General features: G+C 44.5%; 1 protein-coding gene across 1 annotated transcript in view; it reads right to left on the reverse strand.

Moving 5' to 3' along the window:
- Nucleotides 1-280: 280 nt before the first annotated feature.
- Nucleotides 281-24,581, reverse strand: part of SLCO3A1 (solute carrier organic anion transporter family member 3A1) — a 139,598-nt gene continuing 115,297 nt past the window's right edge. The window contains exons 5-10 of the mRNA XM_065847879.2: nucleotides 22,086-22,250; nucleotides 21,248-21,446; nucleotides 20,209-20,347; nucleotides 15,365-15,540; nucleotides 12,304-12,368; nucleotides 281-7,896 (exon numbers count right to left, since the gene is read on the reverse strand). Of these exons, the coding sequence (XP_065703951.1) occupies nucleotides 7,517-7,896; nucleotides 12,304-12,368; nucleotides 15,365-15,540; nucleotides 20,209-20,347; nucleotides 21,248-21,446; nucleotides 22,086-22,250 (1,124 nt within the window). The 3' untranslated portion in view covers nucleotides 281-7,516. The remainder of the gene's footprint in view (nucleotides 7,897-12,303; nucleotides 12,369-15,364; nucleotides 15,541-20,208; nucleotides 20,348-21,247; nucleotides 21,447-22,085; nucleotides 22,251-24,581) is intronic.

Here is a 24,581-nt window from a genome sequence, read left to right on the forward strand (position 1 = left end):
TCGCCTCCTGCTTATTTAGGCTGCTCCCCCTCCCTCCCTCCTTCGGCAGTGACTGGTTTTCATATGGTGCTTGTGTCTCATCTCTACAGGGCAAATGGAATTTTAACATTTTCTTATTGCAAACATTTCCAATATCTAATGCCATTTATGCATTTCTAGCTCGCACAACCCCAAATGTTCCCATGCCTGGAATGTGATATAAGTACATACAGCAGGGAAAACAAAAACAAAAAACCAAACATTTCTACAGACTGCATTTGACTTGTATCAAAAGTCCTAATGAACACCACATTTATTGTACTTTATTTACACAGTGGTCACATATAATATAATACAATACAGCGTTCCGTTTGCAGTGGTAGGCACTATGGGTTTTAAAAGGTCACAGCTCTTCCCCTGCTCCCATCCCACCCCTCCTCCCTATGTATGTGGTACCAAAGAGAACCAAGAGCTCCTTTTTGCTGCTGAACCCCGCTCTGAGATGGCTCTTTCCCAAAAAGTAGATGATGGGAGCTGCTTTCATGTGCTAACATGGAGACTCCCCAAACTTTGGTGGTCATAGACCATTGGCAACCCTGAATGTTTGTCAGGGACAGGTATGCATAGCCTCATCACTGTGCTTTGCACTGAAAACATTGTGAAGGCAATGTGGGGCCGCAGACAAGGTACAGACCCCCGAGCACAGCTATAGGCCACCTGTGATCAACAGAGCATGGTTTTGGTCCCCCTGTGCGTAAGACCTTAGGAAAACGGCTGTGAGTCTTCAAGAGGGATCATCATCATCCTCCATTCAGGCAGAAAGTGTCATGGGTGAAGAACAGGGGTCATTTCTTCAAGTTCACACAGTTAGAGTTGTGAGGCACCGAAAACATAGCACTGAGATGCAGTTTACATTGAGGGGGTAAAAGCACTGGTGTTTGTGCGATGCTGTACTGCGAAAGAAAAGGGTTTTGAAGGGCTAGGATGTTGGTGGCAGGGAATGAAGCCTTTTGCTGTCCTACCAACTAGCAATTCAGTTGGGATGAACTAAGATATGTTAAGTCATATGCAACTCTCTGATTCCCGAGAGATTTTTGCTTCCAATCTAAGGGCTGTGCAAACATCACAAATAAAATCTGCACCACCTGCTTCACCTTAATATCAATTTGTTTTTGTCTGGGTTCATACCCTTCTCGTGTTTGCTCTCAGTAATTACTCAAATGAATGCTGGAAGGAACGCTGGGAGAGGCAGAGAATTTCAAGCGTGCGTGAGAGAATATTCCTGGAAACAGGACGATGGGTTGGGAGCCAGCACCTTGGCTGTCCTGGAGCAGTGTATGTCCCGTGGTGCTCTGCCCACCGGCACTGAGTGAGGATCCTCTTACTCAATTCCCAATCACATACTTTTGAATTAAGTGTTTGTACCGATGAGAAAATTCCAGCCTAGGGAACTCAGGGAGCAGAAATACTCCCCATTATTTCTATGTTCAGGCAGAACAAACAAACATGCATGAATTATAAGAAAGCTTTTGCAAACCCCTCCAGACCACTGATGATATGCAGAAATGACCTTGCAAATACACTGGAGGCATCTCCCTGGTTTTCTCAGCAATCACAAGGAAGAAATAAAAGGGAAAATTAATTTATGAAGTTGCTATAAATTATTTGCTGAGTTGGACCTGACAAGTTCCTTATTGCTTTCTGCCAGCTGCAGACACCAACTGTGTGTAGAACAAGCCCAGCACCACAAGCTGTCCAGAGTATTGCTAATCTTTTCCTTCCCAGAGTGTGATGCTCTGCTCTGCCGCACTTAATCTGAAGAAAATAAGGGAAACATTACAAACTCATAGTATCCCAAACAACCCATCCCTAGGGTCACTTCATTCATCAGAGACCAAAGCAAGGTTTTGATAAGCAAAACAGCCTATTTACTACATACATCCTACAGTCCAACTCTGCAGCCATTTAAATGGATTTCTCTGTCCACGTGGCTTCTCCTGAATTCCCTGTATCCTTTTGGGGCTGAGGGATGCTCATAGCTGAGCAGCTGTGGCAAGACTGAAGCTGAAAGAGAAGCGGTCCAGGTTCACAGTCTATCAAAGAAATCACTGGTATTGCTTCTGAGGAGACAGAGGCTCCTTCTGCTCTACTGGATTCAGGGAACAGACAATGGCCAAAGATTTTATTTGGCATCACTAGTTAATAAAGAAATACCTAATGTCTAAGAACTGCTGAAAAGGCTATTTTTTCAGTGAAGCAATTGTATTAAGACTCAGATTGGCTAGAAATGTCAACGGAATGATAGACAACATCATTTACAGCCTAGAAGGACTAGATTTAGTGTATAAAAGCAGAACAAACGATAATAATTTGAGCATATGTAATACTAAGTGAGATCTGCTGGCATCCCAGACAAATTGAAATGCCAGTCACTAACTCTGAACACCTCGTATTGACTTGGTAGAGCCGAGCTGTGCTTTGTCATTGGGAGGAAGGAAGAACTATGGCTGGAGAAGGGAAGCTGATGGTTAATTTGGAAGAAATGCCCACAAACGGCAAGTCTCAGGGAGGTAGGGCAGGTAGGTGTATCCAAGAGCGTGGAAGGCTGCATAATCCTTCCAAGGACTCTGGGGGGCTCAGCCACAACACCTTGGTTATTCCTTTCCTCCTTGGATCAATCTCAACCACCCAAAAACCAAAAGCTGAGCTTGGCTCAATCCAAAGGCTCCCATCACACCTCTGCCCATCTTAATAAACTGCTGCCTGTTCACACTAATTGCCTCTTGGCTGCCTGACTCCTGGAGCCACTGCCAACAAAAGAGGCGAGTCACAGCAGCAGCACGGGATGTTGGGAGAGGTGAACTCAGATTTCAGTAAGAAAAGCAAAAACTCCTAATGCAAATGGGAACAGGTCAGTATTATTGCTTATATCCAGGGGTACTTTGTTCTATGCATAGAAAGCCTGGGAACTTTGCAGGCAATAATCAGCTCTAGAGGCAGAACAATAAACCTACTTCTATCTGCAAAGATAGTTCATGTGAAATTAGGGGGGACAGGTAAGCACGGCTGTGTCTAAAGGCAGAATGGGAATAAGTCTGGAAACCCCTGTGAATAAAAGGAACAAAGCTGTTATCACATCAATCCAGTGAAGCATTTGCATTTGTCTTTAATACTGACAATTCCCTGCATCACCTGCCAAGAATAAAACAAACATCACACCAAGATTGTCCAAACCTTAAGAAAACACTGATCCCAACACACCCAGCTGTGAGAAACTCTCAGCAACCTCCACGGCTGACTCAGGGGCTAAAGCTTCACAGTGCTGGTGGCCTTCACGTTGTCTTGGGTTTGCTGTGGAGTGAAACTGCTGGTTACAAGATGGAATCACCTTTCTGTATCCCAGGACCTCGTATACTCAGAAAAAATATGCGTGTGACTAAGACAAAGGTAAACCTGAAGAACATAAAACTCTGATGAGGACAGAATGGACTCCAATCCTTATTAATTCTTCTTTTTTTTTTTTTTTTCAAGAAAAAAATGCCAGTGCATCTCAGCCACTTGGAAATACTCCAATCACTTTGCAAATGTCTGCAGACCATCAGTTCAATTCTGAAGCATTTTGAAGCACAGCTAACTCAGCTAATTGAAGCTAATTCCTCTCTGTGTCTTTCCCTTTTCACCTTCCCAGCAAGGCGAGACCCAAATGAGATTAACAGCAGCAGCACTGAGTAGTTCGGTGCATCTCACAGGGCGATGGCAGTTGTGAGGTCCTTATTAGTTGAATTCCCAAAGAATGGATGGTTTGTCTAGATAACTCAAGTGATGGCATTTTGGTCCCACTATACATCCAAGATGTGCCGGGCAAAGACAGAAAAATGTATGTTTGCAATATGTATAAAAAGAGGGTTCTGCAAACAAGGTTGCAAAGAAACTGATTCTAGTGTCATCTGCACCAATTTTAGATTGGGGTCCCCTTTTGATTCCCTTAGGGCTATGAAAGGTGGTGTTTGTACAAGGGAAAGGAAACCCCCAACCTGGTGTCATGCAAGGCAACTGGACAATCCCATAGAGACTGCTAAACCTCAAGTAGTTTATTTTTTCAAACATCCCATTCCTTAGCAGATAGCCATGCAGGGAACACAGTGCTTGGAAACATCAAAATAACATTTCTGTTGAGACGGAGGTCTCAACAAAACCCTGAATTTCATTGCCCCTGAATATAGAGAAAAAAATTCCAACATTATATCTGGACAGCACAGCTCAGCCCCTCTTTCTGTTCCGGGAATGGGCAATTTTCTAATTCCATCCTTGTTCTTAAGTTTCCTGCGTGGTTAAGGCAGTTGCGGGATGGAAGCGAAGTGCTGACAGGCGAGGGCCCATACTGCAATTTGGGAAGCGGGAGGATGTCTGAGACTCTTCATTTGTAATTCTATAACAAAAACCGGGTTGCAGGCAAAACTGGCTTGTGGTTTTCGAAATCAGAAAAAAACAGTGGGCCTGCTGGGATGGATAAAGGTTTTGGTCTGTATGTTTTCTTTAAACTAAAGCTCTGTTCTTGAATCTGTACCAGAGCACTGACAGTAAAGCCCTTCCATGATGCAGGGATCTGACACATCCTTAAAAAAAATCGGGAGAGAGCTTTTCGAAAGTCACATTATCAAAAGAAATAAAACAACAATCACGCAGGATTTTTAAGTTACTGCTTAAAAATAAAGTAAGTAACCCCATTCAACCGTATCTCCCATACATACCAAGAAAAGAGATTAACTGGGAAAAAAAAAAAAAGCAACGAAAAATAAAAATGAAAACATGAAGTGCCCTAGAATCCTGTTTCTATAACTCCGGTCAAGGGGCACTTTTGACTGTACTGACAAACCGCAGCTCTTCAGCACTGAGAGTTTGTTTTGCACCATGTCAGCGTGCTCTTCTCCTTCACCTTGGACTTTCAGAGGGGAAAGAAAATGAAATTGTGAAAGGGGTTAGAGAATTTAAAGCAATCAGGCTTTTAGAAAGGCTCTATTCTATGACATTTGTGTTCGAGTCTGAATGTATGTGTACAGTATAAAATTATGAGCTAACATCTGAAAAGACAGCAGTCTAAGTAATAAATTTGCAGAATGAAGAGAACTGTACAGAATGATTTCAAAGGCTTATCCTTGACAATTATACATATTTTATGAGACAGTTATGCACCCCGTGCCTCTTTTAAATTCATTGTTTTATGGATGTAGTATCTCTATTTTAGCAGATAGGATATACTAATGGTCTAAAAAGCATCATTTACCACCCAACATAACAATGGCACTGCATAGCTTAGTAAATTTTTTTTTCCTTAAACTCCTTCATTAATCAACTGATTTTTAACATGGCTGAAAACCCAAAATCAAATATCTGCAGTTACAATATTTGCTGAGTATTTGGCACAGTGGAGTTTATTTGATACACCCTTTTATTTTTGCCCTTACTGTTGCTGAACACATAATGCTGTGCATAAATTACACACACACATGTAAAGTCAGTCAAATGGAAGCAGTTTGACATCCCACACCCATGTTTCAATGCCTAGGTAAGAGCAAAGTCTGCTAAAAAGGTGTCGAACATGAGTGGCCAGTTAGCACCCCCCCCATAATTGTGCCAGCTCTGGGGTGTCCACTGCCAGCAATGGACAAGGACATGGGAAGATCAGCTCCTCCACCAGCTGCGTGGAAGTGACATCCAGCACTTGGTTCACCATGCCAAGTTACTTCTCTGAACGCCTGCGAGTTCACAACAGCTTCAAAATACAAACAGAAAAAAAAAAAAAGAGCTTTTTGATTATGATGCTAACCCTTAAAACCCTTCTGACATTTAGTCCATTGGAAATGGGTCTGCTTCCTGGGGAAAACTCATCAAAGACAACCAATTTGTATTGCTTCCCAGCAGGAATGTTTTGGAAAAGAAAAATAAGCATGCAAAATAAGCCTGACCCAATGCTTCTTGAAATCAGATGAAAGCTTCCGCATGATTTTTGCAGGCTTAGATAAGACTGCATTGCAAAAGCAAAGCCAAACCTGCTCCTCCATGGGTGCCTCTTGAAGACCTGAATGAAAATTTCAGAGGTGCTCAGTACCGGTCACCCTCTGCTCCCAGAACCCGGCCTTCCATAGGAACATTATTTGCACATCTAAGGGCAAAATGTGGCCCCCAGGAGGGGAGGTTATTCCACCTTCCTCACACGGCTTCTACTGAAGTCAGTGGAATTTCTCAGGTGAAAAAAAAGCATAAGCGTTGCAGGATTAAGGTCAGTATTCCTTTCATCTCGTACACACACACACACACACACACACACACACTCACACTTACTTTAAAGAAAACATCCACCACACAATTTCTAGATTGCAAATTATATATATATATATATATCTTTAAAAACTGGAGAGAACATAAACACCCTCTCCATATATATATGTATTCACTGAGTCACATAGAATATGAAAAAACTATATTATGTAAATCATCATATTATCTATAATTCTCCAACTGACAATTGTTTTTTATAGAGACACAGTGCATTCGTTCTCTTTTTTAAAAACGTGTTATGTGTCTTCATTGGCTTGGTAGCATATTAGAATGAAGGCGTATGGATAAAAAACGCAGAGGATTAAACAAACCTCTTGAGTCACATTATGTTTGGGTGAATTAAACAGGATCCTTCCCCAAACCAGCATAAATAAATCCTCCCTATGGAAAAGTGTCAGCGATTTAAGGGTTAACATAGATTTGAAAATAAGTTTAAAAAAAAAAAGATCTTATCAGAGGACTGCACAGACAAGAATTTGGAATTCATCCCCCTTTAAAAATGACAGCACGTTTGGCAAGTGCGAGCAAACGTCTTGAACTCTCCTGGGTTTGAGGGATGCGAGCAGAGCTCTTCACAGACGGCCACAGAGCTGCGATCTGCGAATCAGCCTGGGCTGGAGGGACTCCGGTACCTCTGATAGCATCGCTCGCCACCTGGAAGGCTTCCAGCAGCTTACAAGGTATTTATCGTGGACTCGCGGCTGGTGACAAGAGCATGACTGGTGGAACAACTCCAGCACCACTCCCACCTTTGCCATCACAGAGAGTTCGAACAGCACCCAGACCGGTTAAACAACCCTCCAGCCCATTCTGTGGGCTCCTCTTATCCCTGGGACCCTGTTTGCAACCACAAATGCAGTTAGCATTAGCTTTCTCTACGCCTCATGGCCAAGCCTCTGTTTGCCGAGCTCTCCGATGAACCTCCGCAGATGCCCTTCGTGGAAGCTCGTGCTGTCACCAAAGGGGCTGGTACCCAGCCACAGGTGCTCCCTGCGTTCTCCATCACCCCCCGCAGGATTTCACAAGTGATCCCACTAAAAGATGCTGTTCTCAAGAATCCTGGCTGGGTCTGACTTTGAGGAAAAGACAAAAGTTTCCTGTGTTGCCGTTGCTGTTTTGCAGTTGCGTTTCTTCATTCTCACTCTTCTTATTAAAAAGGACCCTTGTATTATTAATATAGTTCACCCCTCCACAGTCACTATAAAACAGACTCCATATTTTCACACCACTCATGATCTTCAAGGTTATAGATAAATTTTGTCCTATGTGATTGATTTTGGGGCACCGAGTCCCGCCCCAGATTGTCTAGGGTGAGAGTAGAGGCAAAAAACTCACTAGTGCTGAGACCACCTTCGTGGTTCTTGATGTATCTTTTATAGTTTTTCCTCAAGCACTGCCAGGTGGTTGTATATAAGATGAATGCAAAAGACTTCAGGGCTATAGCAATACTAACATACAGGTATCTATAGACCACGTTGTCATACAGTGCGCAGGCTCCTTGCTCGCCGCAGAACGTGCTCCAGAACAGACACGTGGAGTCAATTCCAGCCCCAAAGATCAGTGGAGGTGGGATAAAACCTGTCAAAGTAAGAGAGACAAATCATGCTTTTATGATCCTTACAATAAAGAGAGAAGACGTGACTGCAGTGAAAGGAAAGAGAGGATATTTTATCAAGGTTAATGGTCCCATCTGCAGCCTGCGATTCTAATTTTTTAAGTTCTAAATCAACCTAAATAAAGTCTGTGGATGAGTTTTTAGCTTGGACTCAATGTCTATGGAAGAGATCTCTGATATCAATATGCAGGAAGGATTTTACTCCAGTTTAAGCAGCTTTTATTAAGCTCCTCGTTTGCCCAATGAGACTGAGGGGAGGGGTAAATGAAAGCGGAGAAGGACAGCCTTGCAGCTAGCGCTCTGTTTAGATACTGGTAATTCTGCACCCTGGGGTGTTCACCCAAAGGGTGTCACAGGGCTCCAGTTCAGACCTTGACTTCAGCAGGGGCACTGAAATTGAGTTTTGGACCTTTCTCAGACACAGAATGTTTTCGCCAGGTCTAAGGAAAAGAAACAATGGCCTCTAATAGATAGAAAAGATTAAATCTGAAGAGAAGAGAAAATTTCAGAGCATCATTAAATGGAATATCCCAGCAGGATTCTCCCACAGCCACTGCAGCTAACTACTGATGAGCATTTCTCAATCACAGTTTGCAGCAGAGCTGCAATCTTAAAGCAAGGCAATCATTCCAGTCTCATTTGACTAATAAAGGCAATGTTTTTCTTCTCTATTCTCCCTACAGGGATATTGTAGAGCTCCCCATTTCACATTACCCAATGGTGGTTAGAACATCCACATTCCAGCTTTGCACTCCCCAGCCAGCACACATGCACCGAGCATGCAGCACTCAGAAGAAAACGTGGAAATTCTACAAAATGTAAACCATTTCTCTTCCTTCTGCTATGTTTACAGGGGGAGGCTGGAAGCAGATAAATCCCAGAAAAAAACCCCAATGGATAAAATCACTGCTGTGGGTTAAGATAGCAAGCAAAGGAGAGCATCATATTTACTGAAATCCAACAGCAGGTAGGCACGACATATCCTCAACAGTATCACTCCATCTGTAGGTGCTGTAGTGCCTGAGACTCTATAAATATATGCGTAGACAGACACAAGGACTGCAGTTTCTAGACAGAAAAGTGTTTAATCTTGGATCCAGTTTCATCATTAACCTGGATTTCCAGGCTTAAAAAAGACACCTTCCTTCAGCCTGACATGAACGAAATAGTGACATTCATGACATGTATCCTAAGACTACAAATAAATTGGTTGTCTTCACTGTTCCCTGTGGTAACTGAGATCTCTTTATTTTATTTTGTCAATGACTAGAGCTCTGCATGTTTTGTTTGATCTTCCTTATATGTTAATAAATGCAGGAGTTAAGAAAGGCTATATGGGCTTTTGGTAGTAATTTTAACCAGTCATTAATAGCACAAACATAGTAAATAAAAACAGATGATACAAAACTAAGACAATCTGTTGGAAAGACTAGTTCCAGTCACCACATCTAAAATTCTGGATATATTCTGGAAAAAACATCAGCGCCAGATCTCTGTTTGTCATTCCAATGACTGGAAGTTTCAGACTGGGGCGGTTCTGCTTCTAAGTTAAAAGATGTGTTTTTGTTGTTGTTGTTTCGTTTTGGTTGGGTTTTTTTTTGTTAAAACCTGTGGACAACCACACACTCAATCTGGAATTTAAGAAGTCAGCTGGGCTTCTACCAGAAAAAAGCAAAAATACCACGCTGCTGAATGCAGTTTGTGCGCCCAGTGCTGCACTGGTGCTGGATGCCACCTAACGGGGTGACATCCAGATGAGACCGAGGAGGCAGGAGCTGCACGATTTCTGGACTAAGAGAAAACTACATTTGGATCATAATTTTGAGGTGTGAGCCCCTACTTGTGAACATGCTGAGAGATGTCGATAACAAAGCTTTGGAGATGCACAGGCTGAACTTCAGAGAGATCCGTCATCCCCACCTGCTGGCTTCAGCTGGCTTTCCAGCTTTCAAGATAATTTGGCCTGGAAATTGCTCTGAAGGAAGAAGGACCTGTTACACCAAACTCCAAAGCTACACCTACTTGAACGCAGACATGGATATGGAAACCTTAAAGAAAAAGTATATGAAAAACATTTAGCAACCAATGAGGGTTTCAGGTCATTTTTACCAGAGGACAAGAGACTCACGGGAACAACTCTGTGCCTAGACCCTCTGAGCCAAGGGAGTTGAGGGGTTGCACTGCAGATTGTAAAGCCTTTCTGAGAGAAAACACTGTGTTTTTGTCATGTTGGAAGACAAGAGGCAAACGACATCGACTGGCAGGAAAAACAAAAGGAAGAGCTCTAGTAAGTGGAGGCTTTGCACGGCGAACATCACCCAGAAAGGATGCGTCTGGAGTCTTACACATCTAAAACTCTTTGCCATTCCAGACATTTCCATTCCAAACCTTCGGCCCCAGCAGCATCGCTTTACAGACTTCTCTGAGAAACTGCAGTAACACTTTTATAGGAAGACAATGTTATGCTGCCCTCTCACAGCAGGATTCTTATGGAATGAGATAATACATCCAGGAGGATATTGGGAGAATTCAGTTGTGTTCCTTGTTATTACAGTGAATATTAAAGAGATTCAATCATGTTTTACGTCTTACTGCAAAGTGTTGCAAAAATTTCTGCTATATATATATTTCATTGCAGAAACTGTAGGGCTGTATAAGAAAGCTGCTTCTGTCTTACTGAAATCTGTTAGCTACGATTGCACCTCCGGGTCTCATACCTCCTGTATTTAATACTCTCCTTTGGTTCCAGAAGCAGCTATTATCACTCTCTTCTTAAGTCAAAGCTTAAAGGTGAACTGAAAAGCTTTTAAAATAAATCACTAAAGCTATTCTCAAACCTCAAATTGTTAAGGGCAAGATTTGGATACCCTTGCTCATATAGAAAAGTGCCTTTCTCTTCATTTGTGTGGGCTCAGGCTACATTGCTGATATGATTCAGGCTTTATTGTCTTATTTCATGGGAATTCCTTTGTGACAGAGGCACATATAAAGATTTGAGTTTAAGTTCTTACTACTCTTTACTGGAAGAAAAAAAATCTATTAAATTAAGCATACATGTCTGAGCCTGGTTTTAAGAGGAATTTGAGATGCTGCTGTCTCAGGAGGTTTCTCTCTGTTGAAGAGAAAAGAGCAAAAATCTCCCGCTGAGGTACTTTTTCCTTTGGAAACACCAGCTCGCAGCCATCCCCTGGCACACTTGCTGGCTGACACTCCGCATTTGGCCAGCGAGAGCTGAAGAGAGACCAAAACCCACAAGCAGCACTCACAGCTAAAGAAAATGCTGTCTTTACAAGGCTTGGACCAGAGCTGACCCGAGTCAACCCAGGAGGTTCCCTTGGAGTTATCTGAGCCCTGGAGAACATCGCTCGATGGAGCTTTCTGTATGACTGCAGCTACTTCACCAAAACCAATGAAAATCTAACTGGCTTTGTCATAAACTGCTCTGGGACCATTGTGTCCCTTCCAGTTAAGTAAATAAATGAGGTCAGTTATTCAAAGCAACGTACAGGACTGTGGGAGTTTTGGTCCCCTACTTCCTAGTGCCTTTCTGCACACTAGGAGATGGCGTTTTACTCTCCAGCTCATTCCTTTGAGACTTGGGGGGCCTCACACCTGTGCCCTGCTGAAAAAAAAGGCAAATTCCACCAGCACAACATGCAGAAATCACATGCACGAGACAGACCTACACAATGATGGATCAGAGAGGATTTTGCCTGGAATCACTGAGATTAATGAGTTGAAATATAGGAGCTTTAAAATAAGAGACATTTCTTCAAATGGGGAGTAAAACCACTCCATCCACAAACAAGAAGCAGGAGAACAACAGCCCAGTCTGTTCCTTTTGATTCGTACATGAGAAGCAGACACCAGTCCCGAGGAACAGCCATGTGTATTTTAATGGGATATGGACCCACAGGAGGATACAAGGGCTCAGCCTCATTTCACCATTTCCCTTTCAAGGGAGCCGAAGGGACAAACACACCATGTAACACAGGTCCTGTCCCTCAAAGGAGGATGAAAACACCTCTACTTCACCAATATGCAATACAGGAGGAATTCTGCAAGCTACTGACATGTTAATAACAGCTACAGAAGTGTAACCGGTTGCGTGGGACCATGGCAGAAACAGTCATTTCTCATGCAACACCACATTTTCTTCCATTAGCACAATTCAAATGGCAGGAAAAGCGCCTTTAGGAGCCTTGACGTCAGATCTTTCAGAGAGAGGCCTTGGACTCTGTTGTGTCAGACCCCACTCATAACAACCATAGCACTAAATGGAGTAGAAATCAACTTTTGCACATTAAAAATAGAGCTTTCCATGAGGGAGGAAAGGATGGGAGAGAAGTACGCGAAATTTTTGTACCTACCTAGCAAACGGAGAAGCAGGAAAAGCACCCCCAAAGCGTAAGACTTGAGTTCGGGGCTCACGGTTCTGTAGGAAGGAAGGAGGGAGAGAGAATGAAATCGATTCTTGTTGTTCTGCTTTGATTAACACAGCCCATGGCCATTCCACACAGGCAGGCAGGATGGCACCCCCACCTCTTCAAAAAGTCATTAATGGGCTTTTTCTTCTCCCTTTGCCTGAACTGCCTACAGCCCCAAAAGTAATTGCATCAGTGATAGGTTCGGGAATTTAGCTAAGTCATTAATAACAACAGCTAATCTTGTCATGAGATGAAGAAAAATGAAATTTCCAGCCCAGTAAATCATCATTTACAAGCTCCCCATCATGCTTTCAAGCCTCCAGATGTTGCGAATTGGTGGGAGAGAAAACTTTTTGTTCTAAGACTTCCCAGGCTACCGGGAACAAGAGAGAGGAGGAGGATGGACCAAAAGGTTCAGGCAATCGGTTAAATCACGCACCCCAGGAGGACATGCTCAAGAAGACTACTTTTCATGGGCATGAGTTTAATGTGTGAATTTTTTTTATGCTGGGAAGACAACAGCTGCGCTGCCTTTTGCTATGAACACAACCCACTCTGCTGCATTAGTGTTACCTTCAAAGGTGCTTTAAAGTGTATTTCATGACTTTCTAATTCGGTTAGCTCAAGGATGCTACTGGCTAAAGCCATCCTCTTGGGGTAGGCTCAGCAAAGCCTTTGAAATTTCAGAAGTCATTAATTTAGTCTTAAGTCTTATAATAGCATTTTACTTCTCACAGAATATAAAGGCTGAGAAAGCAGAACAGTGATCCCCATATGAGCAGATTCATCACACAAGGGAACTTTAAAGGCTTCAGCTGGCTCTTCTATTAGTTCCTTAGAGAGGTCTGTAGTGAGCACCCATGGTGGCAGTGGTGTCCTCTGCACAAACGCATTGGGGGGAATCAGACAAAAGTGATGGAACAGCCAAAAGAGCAATAGGTTTTAATTTAAGAGAAAACCCTTCTGACCACCTGCCCTCATCTCACACATTACACTGGCCGTGTAGCTTCGTACCATGGTTCCTGCATGAAGCCTGTGACCTCTGGCTGAATTTCAGCAGAGTTTTCAAGCTGATACCCAGGCTTGACAAAAGACTTAATGCCATGAAGTATCTACGCGTGAAAAAATGTTTTAGTGGTTAATGGCTTGGGTCAAATAGGATTCTACAGCTGGGTGGGAAATGAAGGAAACAGAAGGAGTATTTATTATCATGTGAAACAGTCACAGTGGGTTTTTAATCAGTGGTGTTGTCCATCAGTCCACGTTTTTGTATGTCAGTCCAAAGTCAGTCCCCGTACCTTAGGGTGGAGAAAAAGTTGCCACCTGGAGACATCTCCTTTTCTCACCAACTACAGCAGTGAACAAATGATTTGCCCAGACAAGACATCTAATTTGTAGAGAATGAAGTTCATTTTTAAATTAACCATTGGAGCTGCCCACATCACATGTCACTGCCACAGACACCAGGGCCACACTTACATGCCAAAACTTTCTTTCAGCAACCCAAGATGGCTGTTGCAAGAGAGCAGTAGCTATCAGTAGTTCAGAGGGGAGCTCAGTTATTAATTTGGATGTGTGAATTATTTCCTACAGCTGTGAGCTGAATATTTTTAATATTCCCTTTGCTTTTCTTATTCCCTTGTACTCTTCTTTATGACTGGTGGTCGGCTTATGTCATTTGAATTTGACACCAAGACGTCTCCATTCAGGATCCTACAGGTGCTGGCAGCTCCCTTGAACAAAGAACTCTTCAAACTTCAAATTACTTTTGCCACAATATTTATCATGAGAAATTTGATTTCCCTTTAGCTACTGCAGATGCAAAGAGAGAAATGAAGTAGTAGGTGGAATATCTCATTTTGTATCCTGCAGGGAGACATGCCCTCACAGAGCTGTTCTGTCCAAGATCCACTCAGGCGCGTGTTTCTAATACAGACCTTATTGATCGAATTTTATTGGAATTTTCCAGGCAGCAGAATGGATCTGCTATTTATGTCTTTGGTTATTATTCTCAGCAAGCGACAGCCTGGATAGATAAGTAATTCTGGATAAACGTGGGCTCAGATATATACATGTATTTTAAGGTGAAACGTTCCATGTGTCTGGAAGTAACACAAGGTCAGTTATTTGAATAAGCTACTTCTGTCCACCTATTCACATTGGCTCAACTGAGAGATGTCCTTCAGACTTTCAAGTTCCTTCTGTTCTTGGACTTGGTCCAGAGTGAGGGAAGTTAAACTTTAGCCAGGGGAGTACTGACCAAAGACAGCCTTTGCTGAAGCCTTTCATTTTACCACGGTGTCTAGGACCTCTAGGACATCTCTAAAGGCATCTTATTCAGCCATGAAATGCTGAGTGTGGGGCTGCAGTTCTGCCCCTTTCCTGATGCAGCTGTAATGTCCTTAACTTGGTAAGTCTTGGTAAGAACAAGCTGGCCACCTCTCTCTGCAGCATCCCTGCAGGGATCTTCTTGGCTTGCAAGCCCAGTCTCTCCTCACTGTCATTTTACAAAGTTGTACTTTGTGCAATTCCCATATTCTCTCTAGCAGGCCAGTACTGTAGGCACTGAACTCCGTGGGCCCATGCCATGAATGAAACAGGTGCTACCAAGTGTAATAATGGCTTAGAGAGAAAATTATTTAATTATCACTTGAAACAATGGAGCTGAAATTCAGGCAGGACTGTTTGGGCTTTTGCATCACCAACTCCTGCCTGCACATAAAGGCAGTAAGGTACAAGAAAGCCTGTGCCTGTAACTCCTCATTTGCTGAGAAGGTTCAAAATCTTTTAAAAATATAGGCAGCTCTTCCAAGGTGTTTGCACCAGGGAGTGCTTAGGAGGATTTTTTGATGCACTGAACCTTCGCTTAAGCCAAAGTCATTGATATGGGCACACACAGCCAAAAAGCCAGCGTCCAGGAGCTGTGCAGGACCCTCAGTGACCCCCAGCCCTGCTCCCATCCCGAAAGCAGCCCCCGGTGAGCCCTTTGCATCCACGGTCCTACCTGATGAGTATGATGACTGACGGCGTCTGCGCCATGGCCCCGATCATGCTGCAGACGCACATGACGCAGAGGAATGTCAAGAAGGCCTCTTCGCAGCCGGGACTGGGGCATTTGCCAGGAACGACGGTGGCATTTTCGGCGGGGACCGAGGTGAGGCATGAACAGCCACTGAGGTTCTGTGGAGGAGCAAAGGGGTTTCAGGGGAAGTGAGAGCTACAGTTCCCACCACGGGCCCTCTGTAACCAAGGCTTGCCAACAGCAGTTCAGAATCCTCTAATAGTCAATTAAGTAACTCCTAAGTACTTATTTGACGGGGGGTTTGGAAAGGATTTCAGAAGCACGTCAGCTCTGATGCATGCTACCAGCAAGGGAAAGCCATCCCTTGGCTTGTTTCTTTTCTTCTCCTCCTTTCAAGTCTCTCCCATAAATGTCACTGCAACAAAATTATTACCAAGTTAAACCCCTTCGGAGGAGAATAAAGAAACGATCTGCGTCCCTGTGACAAGGAAGATCCCCAAATTACAACTCTAATTACCTTCTTATTTACCTCCATTCTTTTGGCTGTTCCGTTTAAACTGAAGTACATTAAAAGCAGGTAAATCTGCGGTCCTGTTGTTGGCTGTGGGTTCAGTCCTTGCTTCTGGTACCCTGAATCCCAGGAAGAAGCCACCCAAAACGGGTGCTGAGGCTCACCGAGAGCTGAACTAGCACAGCTTGGCGGCACAGACACTGCTGGACTCAAGTGCACTACAGGGCTAATAAATGACGTCTGGTTCAGAGGGATTTGTGTCGAGCTAAAAGCTGAAGTCAGGCAAGATAAACTTTATCAATATGTGATCAGAAGGAGGGTGAAGTGACTGCATTTTTCTTTGCTCTCTCCAGCAAGTGCGGGATGTGAAAAGAAGCTTTGTTTGCCAGTCACAGATTTAGGTTTTTTTTTTTCCTCTTATTTTCCAATTTGCCCCTTTCTGAGTGGGGGATGTCAGTGCAATTAAAGCACACAAGAAATCCCCTACAGAACGAAACAATCATAAATGATTCATCAGCCCGCTGGGTTTGCAGGTCACATGTTTGTAAGAGGAGTAACACCATAAAATAAAACATATTGAAAACCAGCTAAATCTCCTCTCCTTCGCCTCTACCAGGTTGAAGTAGAAATCCCTTTGCTTTTCTGCTGGGGTCCCCTTAGGAACATATAAAAACCACACTTTCTGGTTCACTGCCTCCAAATATAAGGATCCGTGGGGATGCTGCTCTAGCCTTTCTGACACCAATCTCCTCCGTCTGCATAGGAGTCAAACGATTTTCTTCCAAATAAGTGCACAGAGGGCAAGTGAGACCGCAGCGCAGAACTCCAGGAGAGCTGTAACAGGCATGCAGGTGCCTTTCTGGCTGGCAAGCAATAATTAACAAATTCCTGTGCTGTGGGTTAGTAGGTAACACCTGAAGGCTTCGAGATGGTGACAATTAGCACCAGTGCAGTGGGGTTTGCACAGAGACAACAGGAATTTGCAGTTCTGGCTCTTACTGCAGTGCACTGCTAGGAACCAGCCTGGAGACAGCCCTGTAGATTAAAACCCATCTAAGTTCAGGGGAGTACACACCTGCACTGAAATATCCTGGGACAAAATTCCCATCACAGCAAACACACAGAACTGGTGGCTTATTTTCCATGGGCTCTCATCAATGGAGAGAAAGCACTTGCTTCTGGCAATGTGGGGCAGATTCTCCTCCCGTTGGTGTGACTTTTAACAAACCATGAAGTAGGTCCCCACCTCCATTGCCTGAAACTCTGCCCCTCAATCTGCCTTTTTTGCCCACTTTGCACCATGGTTCTGGCCCAAAGCACTGTGCACAGTTTGTACCAACTTCATCCGCTTGCTTAGTGCTGCACCTCATCGTACCTGGGATATCTTTGACACACTACACAACTCCCAGACATCAAACACGGGAACATCAAAGATGGAGTTTTACCTTTGTCCTGCGGAGAGGCAACTTTTTGCTGTGTGTGCCAAATTGCTATTAAATTCTCTTGTCGGAAACCCCACCGCATTCAACCACACATTATCACAGTCTTCCGCTGCCCAGCAGCTTGCAAACCCAGATTTTCTGTGCACATGTGAAGCTGCACAGATGCAGAGTTTGCACCTTTAACATCATCATGAGTTTGGGGTCATTACCTATGCAAATTACCCATGTTTTTAATTACTAGTGGTTTTTTTTTAAACCCTGGCTCTGACAGGGAAGGAACAAGCTGGTACTTAAGTGCAAATCTGTGAGATGCCAACATGGTAATGCCAGACTGGAATTCATGTGTCTCCAGACAAAAGGGGACACTGAGAGAAACACTGGCATCAAACAAACAAGATGCACAGCCAAAAGATTTTGTATGCAAGGGCCACTCCCAGGAAAGGGCTTGAAAGATAAATTCCTGAGGGTGCCAGATCTCTGCCTATCAGCACCAATATTCTTACAGCTTTTTGGAGAGGAGCCCCTCTGCAACCGGCTCAGTAAGAAAGAAGAAATTAAAAAGAAAAAACTAACTGAACTACACATTGCTTTCAGAAATTGTTCACAGAGGAAAAGAAGAAAGAAGCAGTCAGAAACATCCAATGCAGTAAAGTTAAATAAAGCATTCAGAGAATTTTATGTCCCAGTAAAAGGCAACCCTTGGCTCATCACGAGCATATAACATTCACAAGACCCTCTAGAAAGGTTGTTACCTAGATTATGGGTTTAAAACCTGGTTTGGCAATTTGGCTTTGCCTCAGGGCCACTACATGGCCAAACCAGCCCATAATTATCGACAATGCCCTTTCCAGAGGTTGCTATTGCTTCACAAATTTGTGTTCAAAACATTACTGCAAAAAACCCCACAAAACAAAATGATGAAAAGAACCCCAAGACGACGATGAAAAGGCAAAATAAGAAAGAACAAGTAAGAGAGAGGGTAGGGGAGAGTGAAGTTTTTGCTCAGGGGTTTGCTCTTGCAGAGCATGAGGCCAGGCAGCTGCAGACTGAAGGGGCAGAGCTGAATTTTCATTACCATGCTCCTTCCAGAGCAGCCAGAGCTTCGCCCTGAACCACACAGCGAGGAGGTCACTCCTGCACTCCAGCCATGGACCACACCAGCTGCACTCTTGCTAAGGGCTTGGTGAACTGGTGAGACGTCATTCCATGTGCCCTGTACAAGCTGGCTTCTTGTTAAAATGATCATATTGCTGCCCCAGGTGTTGCCTTGTCTCTTGTTAGCAGCAAAAGAAGGAAGAGGGAAGATGGTAACACCTTTGCATGTGCCGTGCACTCCTGAAGTCCCTGGTGGAGCTGCTGAAAGCACCCTGAAACTGTGGTATTTCAAAGGGATGCCTGTGTCTCATGGTCTGGAGTGGGAATTGAGAAGAGGTTTAAGCAGGACAAGCTCCCGTGTCACCTGGGCTGTGAGGCTGCGGCTGCCAACAGCGAGTTTGCACCTCTGCTCACCAGCACTCACGGGCGGCTTGACTCTTTGGGGCAGGAATAGAGGTCTGATGTCTCCTCAAAAGGGAAGGATGAGGCCATGGAGGGATAATCGCAAGGGGTGAGTTGTCCCTGCAGCCATGAATGGTCACTGTGACCAGGCTGACCTCTCACAAGCTCCACACAGCCAGTGTGGCAGTGGTCACCATGCCTGGCACAGCCCCGAACAGGGAGTAAGGACGCAATTACCCCAACAGTACCCACCACAGGAGCGGCAAACACTCATTTTCAGTGTAACCCAGAAGACGTTAGCACTTCAGCAGCAAAAAGTGGAAAAGCAAGCTTTTAAGATACTGTTAAAAATTCCTCACATCTTTGTTACACAGGGATGGTTTGGTCTTTAAGAATTTTCTAAAGGAAATAAACTCTTAGATATGGAGAACTGAAAAATGCAGAATGTCTTTGGATGGAGTCTCTGCTTCCTTGACAACTTGCTCTTGTCACTGCCTCAGAGCAAAGGAGGGAAAGAGAGAGAAGCAACAGGAATGGAAGGAGAGCTTAAAAAAGTGTGAATAAAACCAGGATCTGGTCATATGGGTCTAAGAAGCAGATTCAGGAAAAGAGCAAGAGGATAAAGAACAGAAGGACTGGGCAAGGCAAACATGGGCAGCTGAAGAAGTGAGGAGATGAGGGGCTGCAGAAGAAAAGAGAAGCTGGTCACACAGCCTGGGATGACAAGCTCTCACGGGGGATCTGGGTTCTGCCAGTGGACAACCCTGCAGATCTCTTCTCATGTTCCTTGCTTCATAGAATCCTATAATCATTTTGGTTGGAAGAGACCATCAAAATCATCGAGTCCAACCACAACCTAACTCCAGCACTAAACCATGTCCTTAAGAACCACATCTGTACGTCTTTTAAACACCTCCAGAGATGGTGACTCCACCACTGCCCTGGGCAGCCTGTTCCACTGGTCTGACAGCCATTTCTGTGAAGAATTTTTTCCTAATGTCCAATCTAAACCTTCCCTGGTGCAACTCAAGGCCATTTTCTCTTGTCCTATCACTTGCTACTTCTAAGAAGAGACCAACACCCTCCGTGCTGCAATCAGTTGTAGAGAGTAATAAATAAGGTCTCTCCTGAGCCTTCCATGCTGAGGAGAAAGCCCAGAGGAGGAGAAGGAAGATGGGAAATCCCGCTCCATGGGTCACCCTGGCAGACTGTCGCCTGAGCCAGTGGGCATTTATGCGACAGAGTGAAAAACGACAGCGGCTCAGGCCCATCTGGGGCTGTAAATGAGCTACTTGACCAGATACACACTAGTGTCACTCACTCGTGCTCACAGAATCGTTCCTACAGGTGAGGGGTCCCCGGGAAAGGCCACTCACCGTGCTGCTGCAGCCAGCAAAGCAGGCGGATAAATACGTGACCCCGTCTGCCCCACAGACCGGAGTGAAGGAATCGGTTTGGCATTCACAGTTGTTATTGCAGGGGGAATACGGGTCCAGAGATGAGGTTGGAGTTGAGCTGTAAGAGCAACAGAAAGAGAAGTTAATGGGTGGTACAGTGAGATCAGCCAGTTTTTCCAATCACTGCCACACGAAGATGGCTTTGAAGGGGGGTTGTTGAGGTAAACAAATTACAAAAAGCAGTGGGCAGGCGGTCTGGGTCCCAGGTTTAAGAAACCCAGGCTACAGCCTCTCCCTGGGGACAGAAATGCCATGGCCACTCTCCCTCTGTGACAGGGAACATAATGCGAGGCTTGGGCTGCCTTGTCGCCCCAGTGAATATTCCTGAGGCAACCCAAAGAGATGCTGCAGAGATTATTCTGTGTTTTCCTTGAACAGTAACCATGCAGAGCTGAAAGCCAGAAGTTGTCATCTTCTAAAGAGATGCCACTGCATACTGAGGAGCACCAGAAAAAAAATACAGAACAACTCTCTCCAAGTCCTGTGAATGCTACAGGGCACCGTGTGCCTCATATCTCCCATTAAAATGGGCCTGGAGCACACATCCTCTTTCCTCACCGCATCTGAATTTCCAGGCATCTAAAACCTTGTTCTAAAAGCTCAATAAATAGACGAAGCAGTGCATGTTCCTTGCTGCCAGGAGTAACCAGATGTTATGGTGGATGGACCCAAAGCTAGGTAGGTGCCCACGGGTGCAGAATCACATCTGGCACCTCTCGTTTCAGTTTGTCTCATTTTAGTAAAACTCCATTGTCAGCTGTGGTTACTCAACTCTCACAGTGATGAGTGGCATGAAAACATCCCAAACTAAGAGCCCTATATGAAACTGCCTTCTGTATGGTTGCTCTATATGGCTGTCTAAGGGCCAGTGCTGTCTGAATGCTGCCTGTCAAGGACAATAATATGCCATTTATGTTTATCAGGTTGTGTGAAATCCCAAAACTCTCTGGGGACTCACTTGTTTCCATAGGGAACAGTAACCCCTGCCACAGGTCCTGTGTCACATCCCAGGAACAGGAAAGACACGTAGCAAGCTGTGGACACCAGGTTCACCAGCATGGCCATCCTGATGGCTCCCAGAGCAGACAGGCTGAGCTTCTTCACCAAGAGGCCACCCAGGAATATGCCCAGACATGCGCATGGGATTGCTGTCATCCCTGTAAGAGGAAAAATAAGTTAGAGGCACCAGGATATTCTTCCGGTTCTTGTTCATGTTGGAGGGAGATGCCAAAGTTACTGAGATTGGCCCACCCTAATCTAAGCAGCAGCATCTCTAATGCTTCCTGCAACAGTTGGCAGACAAATACAGAATTTTCTGAGGTATCCAAAGGCTTTGGATGAGCCCTGCTTGGTGTACTTCACAGCAGTCTGACCTCAGAGATGAGGCAATAGTTGCATTTGCAAATATGAAGTCTCCCTTAAAGAATGTTCTTAAACTGTGAGATGCAAGACTGACTGCAGGGGATTGTTTCTTTCGGAAAACCAGAAGATATCAATGAGTTCAATTAAAAAAAAAAGCTGTCAGGAGAGCAGCTTGCAAACTCCTTATTTTGATATTAAGATCCACCCATTTCATGACGTCCCAGTTTTTGACAGATCACTGCCAGCTGCCCACCTGGCGAGATGTGGTTGGAGATCATCTAAGATCAACTGGCAGATATCTTAATTGGGTGCTGCTGAGAGAACGTCTGTCATAAGCAAATATCTGTGTCTGCCTGGGAATGAGCAGCAGGAGAAAACAAATGAAGAACCTGCCCTTAGATCCTGGAACTTTGGTGGCCCCCGTGATTACTCACCCAGGAGCTGGTTGGCAGACGAGGTGGTGAGGTTGAACTGCTGCTCCAGGTACTTTCCCAGGAAGGCGGCGAAGCCGGCCACCACCGCGATCTCCATGCAGGCCGCCAGGATGATACAGGTGAAGACGGGATTGGAGAGCAAGTGCTTCGTTACTTTGGGGATCACTAGAAAAGAGAAAAAAGGGAAAAGTGTTTTTTGCGTAGGTTCTGCTGAAGGTGCTGGAGATGCCTTGCTTCCCTCCTGCAGGACACTCACTCCAAATCAGGAGTAATCTTCTGTTCTGCACAGACAAGCTGGTTGAAATGTGGCAACACCAGAACATGTGCAAAAAGAAACCACCCGTTGTTACATTTACATCTTAATAGATTATTTTGAAATTTTGAAGGATGAGTGTTTTCCAGTATTGCTTTTCTTTCCCTCATAGGAAAGTCAATCAAAATTCAGCATTCTCATTTTCCTGCTCCTTTCCCTACCTGCTCCCCATGAACAACTCTGAGCCAGCTGATGGGTGTCACAAGTACCATACTCAGCATTGAATAAATTCTTGCAAACTTTCAGACACAAGCCACCCCAGCACATGCTTGGACTTTCCTTCTCCTGCCACCCAGGCTTGCTTCATTTTCTTGTTCCCAAGTAACACTGACTCACTCGCCGAGGGACACTTTGCAGAACATCTGGATGCAAGCTGAAATTCTCCTGCTTAGACTTGGGCCATGGCCACCCATGAGCAGAAGGGATCTCACACCTGGGACGTGTTAGCCGGCGTGTTCCCACAACCCAGAACTTCACTAGCCAAGCAGCACCCTGGGGGCTGCAAAGGTGGAAGAGGACATGCTGAGCTATTCAGTGTGTAAGATGCACACACTCTTGCTTCAGTTTCATGATCCCACGGCTTCTCCCTTCTCAATCATTAGTGTCCAGAGTCCTCTTCTCCACGGCCATCTCCATTTCCGATAAGCAAACACAACTTAACTTACAAAGGGAAATCTAGCTAATGAATCAGATAGCACATTTTCTACTTCAGCGAACATTTTAATTATTGCCGAGATAACACAGCTTGAAGAGGAGAACATCCCAGTACAGAAGAGAGCCTTGCGTTGTCTCAATACCTGATGACTAATTTCTCCCTGAATTAAATGTGAAAATCATTAAGTTCGAAAATTACCTCACTGAAGTGTAGACAAGCCTCAATGGATCCCCTATTTGCATTTTGAAAATCCATCCCCCACATCCCCTATGGTGTACCAGGGTCTGGCAGGAGATAACAGATTTCTCTGGTGTCAGCTTCAGTTTTCCCTGAGGGCTTTTTTTGGTGCAAAATCTAATTGCACTGGTCTCAGCAAGTGAATGCACAGCTCTTTGTCAAGGCTCTGCTTGGGTCCCCTTGGCTCTTTCTTTAGGGGGGAGAAAAAAATGGTTATAATTAGGCTTGATCTAACCTTTTTGGAAGGGGCCACTCCGCAGTTTAAGGTCTCTTTATATCACAAATGTTTTTCCATGCTGGATAAAATTCTTGCTTCCTGAGGATTTGCTTAACATAATGAAGGTGCAGGAGGCATAGTATATTTTAGTAGAACAGGGGAAAAAAATTAAAAAGAGAGAAAAAATACTGGGAGGGAGAAACAGGGGTGGGGGGATTCAGACACCGATAGATCTCAGAAGCCACCTGCTGCCTCCTTCAGTTCTTTGGTGGCCACCTACAGAATTTCCTCTTCTTGCCAGAAAAAGGAGGGAAAATGCAAAGGTGGACTTGGCAGCGTTGAGCTTGAAAAGCCATACTTAAGGTATTAATGCCTGTTGTGCCTCTGGTGTTCAGATTTTTCAAGATTAATGGATTCCTTGAGATACAGTTTTGTGCCAATTCAAATGCAAAGACACAAAGTTCTTGCTCTAACTTTATGCACCAAATAATAACAATGACAGCCTGTCTTTTGCAGAAGGGAGTTAAAGATCACGGACATTTATTTCTAATGTTGGCAAGGCTGGTACCCAACCATCATGCATTAGCAAGGTCAAAATCCATCGTTCGTACTTGGGGATGGACAGCAAAGATTTTGCAGAGTTATTGCACCACCTCACACAAGAGATGAGCCCCTTGTGACTGCCTGGCAGTGTTGGGTTACGAGTCCCATCACTCCATCATTCCTTCTCCTCCCACTGTGTCCGGGTGCAAATTTTCTGGGATAGATCCTGTCCTACACTGCATGTTTGACCACCATCGACTGTAAAAGAGCTCTGTACCAACTGGAGGGTATAACACAAAATCCAGTGTGAAGAGCACAGAGGCAACACAGGCAACGCCTGGCAGCCTCCATCATCTCCTCAGCCAGGGCCAGCTCATTCTCATTCATTTTCTAAGGGAAACGACAGGAGGCTCCCCATAGAAATGAACATACTTTCATCTTGCTCCTGCCACCCATTAAGATGAATCATTTGACACCTGCTTCTGCCTTATCCATCTCAGTTCTTAGGGTGAAATACCTTTGGGAACAAGA

Source organism: Patagioenas fasciata, chromosome 12 (genome assembly GCF_037038585.1).
Source record: "Patagioenas fasciata isolate bPatFas1 chromosome 12, bPatFas1.hap1, whole genome shotgun sequence".
NCBI lineage: Eukaryota > Metazoa > Chordata > Aves > Columbiformes > Columbidae > Patagioenas > Patagioenas fasciata.